This window comes from Hipposideros armiger, unplaced genomic scaffold (genome assembly GCF_001890085.2).
Source record: "Hipposideros armiger isolate ML-2016 unplaced genomic scaffold, ASM189008v1 scaffold_497, whole genome shotgun sequence".
In the NCBI taxonomy this organism is placed as follows: Eukaryota; Metazoa; Chordata; class Mammalia; order Chiroptera; family Hipposideridae; genus Hipposideros; species Hipposideros armiger.
The window spans coordinates 457,746-469,914 of NW_017731847.1; the positions used below are offsets into that span (position 1 = coordinate 457,746).

The following is a 12,169-nucleotide window of genomic DNA, read 5'->3' on the forward strand; positions in this document are numbered from 1 at the left end:
AAAAAACAAAACAAAGGGAGAGTTATGGTCTGGAAGTGGTAATGCTTGGAGAGGAGGACCCCTACCCCACCCACTTGCTAGCCGTGAGGTCCCCAGGATGGGAGAGAATGGCTGGGCTATGAGAGAAGTACTGTCTACAAGGTACAGCTTAGTTTCAGTTAAAGCAAGGCGACGGAGGGTAGGTAGGAAAGGGATTGAAGATTTACAGGAGTTTATCATAAATTGGGAGTTGAAGAGCAGGACATAGTGCAAGGATTTGGGAGTGAAGGTAGAGAACTGCTGGGGTAAGTACAGATTCATATGGGAGAGAGTTTTGGGATGATAGGTGATCTGAAAGTCTGGGATACCCATTAGAGATAAATTAGAGGACGAGCCATGATGGAATAAGCCCAGTCTCTAAAAACAACTAAAACACACATTGCTTGTTGCCAGTGATGTCCTACGTGATCCAACCTCTGCCTACATCTCTGACCTGGTTCTCTTCTAGTCCGCTTGCTCCCTGTGCTCCACCCACACAGGCTATCTTTCTCTCACTCAACATGTCGTATTTTTTCTACTTCAGTTTCTTTTTCCATTTGTTTGCACCTGCTCTTCTTAGAGGCAGCATAGCAAAGTGGTTAATAGCGCAAGCTCTGGATCCGGACTTCCTGCTCTGCCCCGCCTAGTTTTGTGACAGTGGGCAAGTTATTTAACCTCTCTGTGCTTCAGTTTCCTCTTTTGTAAAAGGGAGAGGGATAATAATACTTCATAAGGATGTTGGGGATTCAAAAAGTTAATTTTTAAAATTAATGTAAAGGGCTTAGAACAGTTCCTGGTATGCAATAAAGACTCAATAAATGTTATTCTTTTTTCTTTTGCTCAAAGCTCATTTTTGTCATTTCTTTACGTGGTTGCTATTTTCTCAGCATCATAGTCTCAGCTCAGGTGTCCTTCCTCAGACATCCTAGCTAAAGTAGCGTAATCCCATTGGTTTTCTTAACTCTATCCCGTTATCCTGTTTTATGTAGTCCAGTGGTCGGCAAATTTTTGAGATGGAAGAACCAATCCTGTCCCTCCAAGTTTTGCGAGACCTATAAAACAAATGAAATCACCATTATGTGAATAATACCCTTTAAAAATTTTATAAGTGAAACTATGATAGTTTTATTTTCATTCTTAATTTTACTTCAGAGCCACATGTACGTACCCAAAGAGCCACATGTGACTTGCGAACCGCAGTTTGCCGACCCCTGATGTAGTCGTTCATCACTATTTGAAATTATTTCATTATTCTGCTCGCCCCCTCTGGGGGCAGGGATTTGTTTACTTGTTCCCTACTGTATTTCAGCTTCTAAAAAGTGGCAAATACTTTGTAGGTGCTCAAGAAATTTTTGTGTCAGCTCATCCTGAAAACATGATGGTTTCCAAGGCCTCTACTCTGATCTGGCAGCACATAGTGGCAGAGGAACAGTGAGGCTTAGGCAGAGCTGACAGGAAGGCAGAGTCTAGCACTTTGTGTATCTGTTGGCTCATCTATGTCAGGTGACTGCCTGTTTGGTGTTATTGGAACACTAGCCACATCCATTTTTAAATGTATCATCTGGCTGCTTTTCAGCCACAACTACAGAGTTGAATAGTTGTGACAGAAACCCTAAGCCTTACAGAGTCTAAAGTATCTGCTGTCTGGCCGTTCACAGAAAAGTTTGCTGACCCCTGATTTAGAATGATGACGAGAAGGAAACACCAAAAATAATAATGGGAGATTTCTTTGGATGATAGGATTATAGGTCATTTTAGTTTTTATCTTCATACTTTTTTTGTATTTTGTTATAGACCTATTTGATTTTGGAAACGAAATAGGTTTGTAAATACTAACTTTGAAGTATGTAGAGCACATTTAATGATTTTTTTAATGTGGTTTGTTTTTTTTTAGTGCTGCTTTTGACACAAAAACTGGGTTACGTGTGGCAGTGAAGAAGCTATCCAGACCATTTCAGTCCATTATTCATGCCAAAAGGACCTACAGAGAACTGCGGTTACTTAAACATATGAAACATGAAAATGTAAGTTATTCATTCAAGGAAGAATAAATTCTGCTCTTGAGTAGACTGGGGAAAAAATTGTGTTTTAATTATTGCAGATAGAAATATATCAGAGTACATCAAACTTTGGGTCATGCTTCTTGTACTGGGGTGTTAGTAGACACTGTGTTATGTCAGGTAGCTACTCAAAGCCTTGGGAGAAATTGGTACATCTTCCTGGAGTTAGTTTTACTCAAAGATTTTTAGAGAGAAAGCAGAAAAATTTTATTAAATTTTTTTAATAAAAAAGAATATATTATGAGGTATAACAAAATTCACAAACATTTTTAAGAGGAAATATTACAAAGAAATTTTCGGACCAGCTAAGTGGCGCATTGGTTAAAAGTTGGCTTGGGACGCCAGCTCTGAGCAGCAGGGCCCTGGTTTGGATCCCACATGAGGGCCCGTGACGCTGCACCCTCTACAGCTAAGATAGTGAACAACAGCTTGACCTGGAGCTGGGCTGCAGCCCCTGCTGCAGTGGGCTGCCGTGAGCTACTGTGAGTGGCTGACAGCCAGCGTGAGCGGCTGGCAGCCGGTGTGAGCTGCTGTGAGCCACTGTGAGCGGCTGTCCAATGGCCAGCGACCCATCTGTCTCACCTGGGAAGACTGCAATGATAATAATACCAACATGGGCCAGTGAAGTGACGTCCTCCACAACTAGACTGAAGAACAAAAGGACAGTAACTTGTCTGTTCCCCTTCCCCGATTCCCCAACACTTTTCCTCCCCCAATTTCCTAATAAAATTTAAAAAAAAAAATTTTTTTTAAGAAATTTTGTATTCTTTACTTGGTTTCCTGAAACCTTCCTTCTCAGAATATGGGAGTCCGTAGCTATTTTTGTGTTATGGGTTATTTCAGTGGAGAAGTTTGAGGAAGAGTGCTTAGACTCACTGAAGGTTCTATCACAGATAGCTATGACTTTATATAAATTATATATAAATTAATATTATAATTTTTCCTTTTAATCTTCAAAACCAGCTGTTCCAGATTTGGATATTTTAATAAATGTGACAAAGACATTGTTTAAGTTAAATGTAACTTTTTATTTTCTATCAATTTGGAAATTTAAGAACATTGCCATCCTTCAAAGGAGTGCTTAAAAGTTCTAATATGGTAAATAAATGGATGCAATTGGAATATTAACTGAAAGTGAAAAAACAGTTGACTGAGGACACTTACTTGCCTGAATTTCCAAATCAAGTTAAAAAGAATTTCTGTGATTGCTATATATGAAAGGAACTGTGAAATTTGTAGCATCGTAGAAACACTGGCCATAGAGATTTTAGTCATTTGATCTTATTGATCGTTACTGTGTAGAAAAAACTCAAAATCTAAATTTAGTACTTGGCTATTCCAATTTTTTCTGTTTTAATTGAACTTTTTTTTTTATTGTCCATAGTAAGAAAAATCACAGATACGCAATACTTTATTAATATGCATTTGTTTCACAAAGTATAATTTCCCTCTAAATTGAGAGCATTGAGACTTAAATTTGGAATTGGATTATGGATGCCCTTGTAATCACAGCTGCAGTTTCTTATTTATTTTCATTTTTTATTTTAACTCCATGCTATTGAGAAAATCCTGTTTTCTACATGTAAACTCTATTCCTAAGGTGTCATTTAATATGAGCATCCATGTGCAAAACTGAGTTTTTAAAAAGCTCAGTGCAGAGCTGCAACCTTTCTAATCAGTGACATGTTTACAAGAAGTTGAGATATGTGGAAAAAGCTGGCAAGAGAAGGATTATTCCAAGGTCTGCATAAAATCAGGGTGGACTGGCTGCTTACCTGATACGGTTACGTTTGGTTTTGAGCACAGTTGAGTGTATGCTGTTTTTCATGAATAAATGTGACAGAGACATTGTCGTAGCTTTTCAAATATAAAGAATACTTTGAAAATGGAACACAAGCCAAACATTTATAGAACCCCAAGGCACTTCCAGGAGGCCCCGCGATCCCTCAGATGTTGCCCACACTACTTTAAGAATTTCTGGTTTAGAAGATTACCAGCGCTATACTTTATTGTTTTGCTTTTCTTTATAGATAAATTAAGCCAACATTTAGGGCAAAAGTCATTTTGGGTTATCTGAATCCATGCCTTGGCTTTTCTAGTGATCATGGGCAGCAACCTTATTTAGTTTTTTATGCTTTAATTTTCTGTAATGAGATACTTTGAAATGTGTCCTATATGGAGCTGGTTACTTTCAGGCCATTCTTGTATTTGTAGAAATGAGGAGGCCACAGTGATGGATACAATTTTTCAATTTAGGAAAGGTTACAAGACTCCTTTTTAAAAGAGGGCTGACAGTATTAGAAAAACGGGGTTTTAGTTTATATAAATTGTTTTACAAGCAGCTAGATTAATAGCAGCCCATCCTTTTTGTATTAAAATATTTAGGTTTTAGCAGTATCAGGACAGAGGGTCACCTATACTTAAGTACTGGTGATTTGTTGGACAAAAGAAGGCACTTGACTGAATGTTTTACAGTTCTCTATTGTGTTGGCAAATGTTTGAAGGGGGAATGGGAAGAGGCCAAAACACATTGACTCAATGTAGAAAAAAACCTGAATTTTAGCCTTGTCTACAAACAATTGTTAGGTGCCTAAAATGTAAAAGTCATTTGACCTAGTAAAGAACCTGGACTTTCAGGTCAGCTTAATCAAGATTTTAAAAAGAATTCCTCTCCTTTATTCTCCTCTTCCTCAGTATTTATTTATTTATTTATTTATTTATTTATTTATTTATTTATTTATTTAATGACTTTTTCAGCCGCTGTCCAATTTTCAGCTAGCCACCAGGCCTGCAAAGACAACAGCAGTAGCAGCAGCTTAAAACTCTTGAAAATGTTAAATAAATATTGGTATCAAAACAATTTTTAGGTGCCAGAATACATGTGTAATCTTCTACACAAAAATGCCTCTGACCCACCATCCATAGTTTATCTTAAGTTATTTCTTTTTTTTTTTTTTTAAAGATTTTACTGGGGAATTGAGGTAGGGGAACAGCGCTGGGGAATCAGGGGAAGGGGAACAGACAAGTTGCTGTCCTTTAGTTCTTCAGCCTAGTTGTGGAGGACGTCACTTCACTGGCCCATGTTGGTATTATCATTGCGCTCTTCCTAGGTGAGGCAGATGGGTCGCCGGCTTCTGGACGGCTGCTCACGGGGACTCTTGGCAGCTCACACTGACTGCCAGCCGCTCACGCTGACTGCCGGCCACACACTGTAGCTCATGGCAGCCCACTGCAGCAGGGGCTGCAGCCTACGCCATCGCCAGCGACTCACGGCAGCCCAGCTCCACGTCAAGCTGTTGTTCACCATCTTAGCTGTAGAGGGCAGTGTCACTGGTCCTCATGTGGGATCTGAACCGGGGCCCTGCTGCTCAGAGCTGGTGTCCCAAGCCAGCTCTTAACCAACATGCCACTCGGACGGCCCTTAAGTTATTTCTTTTATTAGTGACAATGAATAACAGATATGTGCTTATCAGATGGGTGACAGGAGCTAGAGGATGTCTTCTGTGACTCTTAAAGAGTTATTCTCTGATCAGTTAACTGGCCCATTCCTGATGGAACTTGCACCCTTGATCTCATTAACACCTGCTCTAAGGACAGATTACAGGGAGGCAGCCTGCCAGCTGCACCCTTTTGCTGTGTGGGTAGGTACTCCAGGAAAGGACCTGGAGATCTGTACATTTGGAATTAAAACATGATTAAAGGAATCCTTCATAAATTTTATCCTTGAGCCTTAAATTTAACATTCCAGGGTAGACCAAGTGGTGGTTTTGGTGTGCTTGTGGTTTTTTTGTTTTTTGTTTTGTGTTAAATGCATTAAATATTGTCTTTGATTACTGAGTTAAAGTATTTGTTTTTTGAGTGTGTGCTAATTTAATAAAAGTATTACTTCTGTCTGGTAGCTTTTGGACCATTGTAGATCATCAGAGATATTTGCTGATTATTTCTGTTGTAAATGTCTTTTCTAAAAATGTGATTCCTGGGCTATTTCTAGGCTTATAGGTGTCATATAATGGCAGAAAGAGTAAGAAAATGGGCAGAAATGTGACTTGAATTAAAAGGAAATTTCCATTTAAGAAATGAGAAATGAATAGATGATGGAATATTCCTAAAATGTTCCCCAGATCTATTTTAATTGCTGGGAAACTTGGTTTTTACGGTATTTTTCTTATGATTTAATTACTCCATAAATACGATCAGTAGAGAAAGAACATTTTGTAAAAGCCCACAAAAATTAAAAATACTTCAATGTAACATGGGTAGTTTTAATCTCATAAAATGTGTCTCATTTAAGGAAATTAAAATTTAATAATGTATTTACTAATATGCCTTGCCCTACTTTTTCCACATTAGTTAACTGTGCTTTTTGCAGCCATACTTTTAATTTATTTTATTTTATTTTTTTAATTGGGGAATTTGGAGATGGGAACAGTGCTGGGGAATTGGGGGAAGGGGAAAAGACAAGTTGCTGTCCTTTTGTTCTTCAGTCTAGTTGTGGAGGACGTTGCTTCACTGGCCCAAGTTGGCACCATCATTGCGCTTTTCCCAGGCGAGGCAGATCAGTCGCCGGCTTCTGGACGGCCGCTCACTGTGGCTGCTGGCCACACACGGTAGCCCATGGCAACCCACTGCCACAGGGGCTGCAGCCTACACCGTTGAGGGCGACTCACGGCAGCCCAGCTCCAGGTTGAGCTGTTGTTCAGCATCTTAGCTGTAGAAGGCACAGTGCCATTGGCCCTCATGTGGGATCTGAACCGGGGCCCTGCTGCTCAAAGCTGGCGTCCCAAGCCAACTCTTAACCAACGCGACACTCGGCTGGCCCGCAGCCATACTTGTTAAATCATTTAATCATTTAGTTTAGTTTTATATCTCAAATTTTGTTACAGGAAGTAGCTGCTTCAAATAGTTAGTTTCTGTGATTTGTCGTTTGTGATTCTTTATAAAACTCTGAGGATGTGATCACCCCTAATCTTTCCCACAATCTGTGAAAATAAGCAATAATATTTCTATTTCTTTCATATGAGGAAAATGAGGCTGAGAAGATACCTTTATTTCATTTATTTAACAAATATTTAACTGCTGTATGCCAGGCACTATTCCAAGTGCTGAGTTTATTGGAACTGAAAAAAACATAAGCTCATGGATCCAAGAATTCTTAGAGACTGATTGTGGGGTTAAAACTTACAGCTGTTTGATTCCAAAATGCCTGTTGTGTGTTCAAATTGAAATTGAGGCTTTTATTTGAAAATATTGTGGACTTGTTTTGTTTTACTGTCTTTGAGATAACTATTGCGTAAATAATCCTGTATAAATCTTACCTCTAATGGTTTAATTTTATTTTGATCTAAGAATCATTTTTCACAATCACAATTGAAATAATGAAAAATAATGTAAATTGTTTTAAACGCTTCTTGTATTGAGGAGATGGGGCATCTCAGATAACTAGAATCAGTGATTAGAAAATATTGGAACAGGTGAATAAAATTGGCTTCTAGATCTCAGCTACCTAAAAGACAAGTGGGTATAGGAGAGCGTAATCAAAAGACTAGATAGAGAGGTCTCAAGGCAGGAGGGGGTCAAACTCTAGGAAAATAATTGTGGTTTAGATGGAGAAGGAACACGGAAATAATTTGACTTAAATTTAAAGCCCTATTTAGCGCTGTTATACAGTCTGAGATATACTGTTGGTGGGAATGTAAGTTGGCCTCATCTTTATGGAGGACAGTTTGATAAGATTAAGATACTTAAATATATCCATGTCCTTTGATCCTATAATTGTGTATCTTGAAATTTATTCTGGAAGAAAATACAAGGTGTGCAAAAAATATATATGCACACACTTGCAGTGTTCCTTAAATGTCCAAAGATGAGAAGTTGGTTAAATTATGGTGCATATATACAAATAATAGAGCATATTATTAAAAAAAATTTAAGGACATGAGAACAGTCATATGTTAAGTGGCAAGGTGGGATATACAATTATATGCATAGTATAACCCCAATTTAATTTATGTAATCAGAAAAATCAAAGGAAATATATCAAAATGTTAGCGATAGTTATAATGGGTAGTACAATTATAGGTAATTTTAGTTTTTTTGTATACAGTTATCAGGGTAAGGATCTGATGGGTACCTTCCCTTTGGAATAAGATGCGAAGACTTGAAAAGCTATTCTTGAATTCCAGGGCCTTTTGTTGTTGTTGTTGTTTGTTTTGGTTTGTTTTCCTTTTGGGTTCAGGCTATATATTTGAAATTGCTTTTAAAAGTCTGGAATTTGGATGTGTGGATTAATATTCTAATTAGAACTGCTTTTTCATGATAGTGTTTTGAGCATTGGTATATTGTACTGTTAGAGCTGTTGGACTTGGTTAGAGCAGTTCTGGGTGGGTTTTCATAAAAGCCACTTAGCTTTTGTTGGTTTCATTTCCAGATACCCTTAAATCTGGCTCTGCGTATCACAGATGAATTCTTCTTGTTTTCGTTCTCCATGCCTAACTCTGTAGAAATGAGTGGTCTGGGTTTAGGAGGAATGGGATGGGGGTAATATAATATGTGGATTAATTAGTATAAATTCATGACCAGAAAAACTGCTCAAAGATCACAGATTACTGAATACTAAGTAATTCTTAGCTTTATCCTTGTGTAAAAATAGCTTTTAAAAAAATTTTTAAATACTTATCTAAATACCTGGTAATGATGAAGAAAACTATCCTAATATTAAGAATATTACAAGAATAATACCAAGAATATACTGAGAGAATATTTGGGGGCTTTAAAAATGTCAGTTTTGAAGACTATATAGTAACAAAGAAAATTTTCATGGAATGATAATACATTTAAAAATGAAAACTGATCCTATAATAGCAGCTGTAGAAGTGCGACTTATTTCTGTTTGTTGATCACAGACTTAGTGCATATGTAAGCCAGGAGCCCTGAATCTTTTTTCTTCCCGATAAACTGATGGCTGTATGTGACCAAATTCTAAGGAGTTGGAGATTTTTAATAGTAAAATAGGTTTTTATAAGATGTGATGTTAACAAGTAAAAATAAAAGCATAATTTGGGTAGAAAATAAGTTATAGTTATTAGTATGTATATGATTTTCTGATATTATTGAACTGAGATAGCGGGATTTGGAATTAGTTCCTAGTAAAATGATTAAGACCTGATGGGCACTGTAGTAAGATCGGTATTTATTTACTGTTTAATTTTTATGTTTTCCTATAGGTGATTGGTCTGTTGGATGTTTTTACACCTGCAAGGTCTTTGGAGGAGTTCAATGATGTGTGAGTAAATCTTCTGCGTTTGCCTTCATCACCCAGAGGGGTAAAGATTAGCAGCCCATTTCTATTCCGGAACCACTTAGCAGTCTACAGACCAGCAGAGGTTCTTCATTTCTATCATCAGTGCTTCTGAGGGGTGGGACAGATACAGGAAATATGTGTTATGGGTGGTGAGTGTAAATTTTCATCACTTTGGGCACATTGTGCTCTAATTGGAGAGGTAGCGGTCAGTCCTTGCAAGAGTTCAGTTGAGAAGAGTGTAGAGAGTTTGGACTATGATTTTTGTTCTCAGATTCCCTGTCCTAGCGTCTAAAGGGACACCTTTCCATTATTACACCTACACCAAGAAATGTAATGGAGCCCTGGTTCCATGTAGGTTCTTCCTTCCCTCTTATCCCACTTGTGTAGGAAATGGTACTAGAACTACATGCTGATCCTTGAAGCATTGGACTTCTGCGCTGGGACAAGGGGCGGGCCTCACATGTTGAAAAAGCTGATGAATAGTGCGAATTCTTCCAGTTTTGTGACCATCTCTATTATTTTAGCCTGGCCCCCCCCCCCGGAAAGCAGAGCCGAGATTCTCAGGAACCAGTAGTGAGGGGCTAGGGAAAATGAAACGGGAGCATATAACATATCCTGTTTAAGAACATGTTACAAAGTTGGCCACCATTGTGGGCAGCCGGGCTGAAAACTGCCAGGATCTTCCAGGAAGCTGTGCAGAATGCACCTCAGATGGGGAGCATTTATCCACTGGCCCTGTCGCCATTGGCACAGTTACCCAGTGAGGCATGCATGCCCAGTTTACACACGTGTGAGTGCAAGATAGAGTCCCCAGGTGTCTTTGTACAGGTACAGGCTCCCTACTGCAGCCTTCTCATTGTCTGAACTGGCACACCTCCTTCCCAGAATGGTACATTTTTTTTACCAAGGATGAACCTACCTTGACGCATCATAATCACCCAAAGTCCTATATAGTTTACCTTAGGGTTCACTCTTGGTGTTGTACATTCTATGGGTTTGGACAAACATATAACAATGTATTGTTGTTATAATAGCGTGCAGTGTATTTTCACGGCTCTAAGACCGGTGGTTTTTGATATTCTGCCTAAAGGTGGAAGGAATGCTGAAGTAGTGTATTTGTGAATTACTTTGGAAGACATTTGAATCAGGTCTCAGGGCTATATCCCCAAATTTAGGTACAATGTGGATGGATGTATTTAACAACGAAATTTGCTGACCTGGGCAAATGCTGTATTTTGGCTTCATCGGGCATTGGAAGTGGATTATGAACCTATTTTTTCTGTGTGAAGACCTTATCTAAGGCTAGTGTCTATTTGAATGGATAGGTTTTCTGCATTGTAGTGCTGTTGGCTCCTTTATCCATTTGAAAGCCCAGTGACTTCAAGCATACCCACTGAATTAAGGTTACATTTATTTATTTTTTAATTCATTCAACAAATACTATGGCTCCTAAGCAAGAAACAGTTCTTTCTACTTAGCCATATTTCCGGCTTTATTGAGATATAATTGACATACAACATTGTGTAAGCTGGTTTCTGATTATTTATAAACAAGAACTGAGTTCATCTCTTGAAAACAAATCTCAGTACTACTTGTTGAATACTTACTGAGTGGAGTGTTGGGACAGGCTCAGAATAATCAGAAACACTAGTCTTTGCCCTTGACGAAATCAAAATCTTATTAGGAAAAATAAATTCAAAACACCTCTGTAAGTTATTAATGACTGTATGACCTTGGACAAGTCGCTTTGGCTCCCAAGGCCCCAGTTAGCTTCCCTGTAAAATGATGTAAATTGGGGTGATTGACTTCTGAAGTGTTTTCAATCCCAGAGAATCTCCAAAAATAAAATGATGAAGGTAAGGTTGCCTTTAGGAAAATGTTTCCTTGTTTACTTTTTATGTTTGTATCACTGAAAAACATTAGTGCTTGTCCAATATTATGGTTATTTCGGTGTTTTCCAAAGTCATCAAAATTTGCATAAGACAGCAAGCATTTTCATTACAATTGCAGGGTTTGCAAATTTATTATACCTTTAGGGCCATACACATAACATAAGTAAGGCTCAGCGTTAACACAACTGGGAGTGGTAAAACAGAACACCTGTACTTCCTAAAAATATTCAAATTCACATTAAAACAAAATAAGCAAACTCACAAAAACCCACGGTTCTGGACAAATCAAACATACTGAAGGCTAGAGTGGCTCTGCAGGCTGCTAGGTGTAGAGCAGGCAATCATTTTGAACATGAATTTCCTGTGCCAAGTAACAAATTCTCTAATGACTTTTAATATTTACAGTTGCCTTTTAATCATGTGTTACGAGTATCTTTGTCTTTATAGTTCAGCGAGCACTTTTCATTTATCATGCAGTTCAAATTTGTATTGAATTTTTAATTTCTTGGTTGATAGGCATCCTGCATACTTCATTTGTAAGACTATATTTTTGATAAAGGAACAATACTAAGTAACGAGTTTTGATCACTAGGAACAATGTACAGTTACTGAACCTGAGATGGTGGTGGGAAAATGTGGGGTTAAAAGATGAGTATACCGAGTTGCTCTTGGCTGCCATAGGATGTGGTGTGCAATTGGCAACATTTTTATAAAAATATATCTAGGTATTTTGAATGATTGGAAATTATTTGGGCATTTCTGTTGGCTCCTTGATGGTAATTTTTGGCAAGAGGTGCCTATATGTGCATGTTGCAGATATTTAGTTACCAGTAGAAATCCAAAAAAATGTTTAACCAGCATTAGAACCTAACCCTAGAGCTAGCTGCAACTATCCTGCT

General features: G+C 38.1%; 1 protein-coding gene across 4 annotated transcripts in view; it reads left to right on the top strand.

Annotated features, from left to right (window-relative positions):
- MAPK14 (mitogen-activated protein kinase 14) overlaps window positions 1–12,169 on the top strand; it is an 84,416-nt gene that overhangs the window by 22,419 nt on the left and 49,828 nt on the right. For all 4 annotated transcript variants that reach the window (XM_019667466.1, XM_019667465.1, XM_019667468.1 and 1 more), the window contains exons 2-3: window positions 1,913–2,042; window positions 9,302–9,360. In XM_019667466.1, coding sequence (XP_019523011.1) covers window positions 1,913–2,042; window positions 9,302–9,360 — 189 coding nt within the window. The remainder of the gene's footprint in view (window positions 1–1,912; window positions 2,043–9,301; window positions 9,361–12,169) is intronic.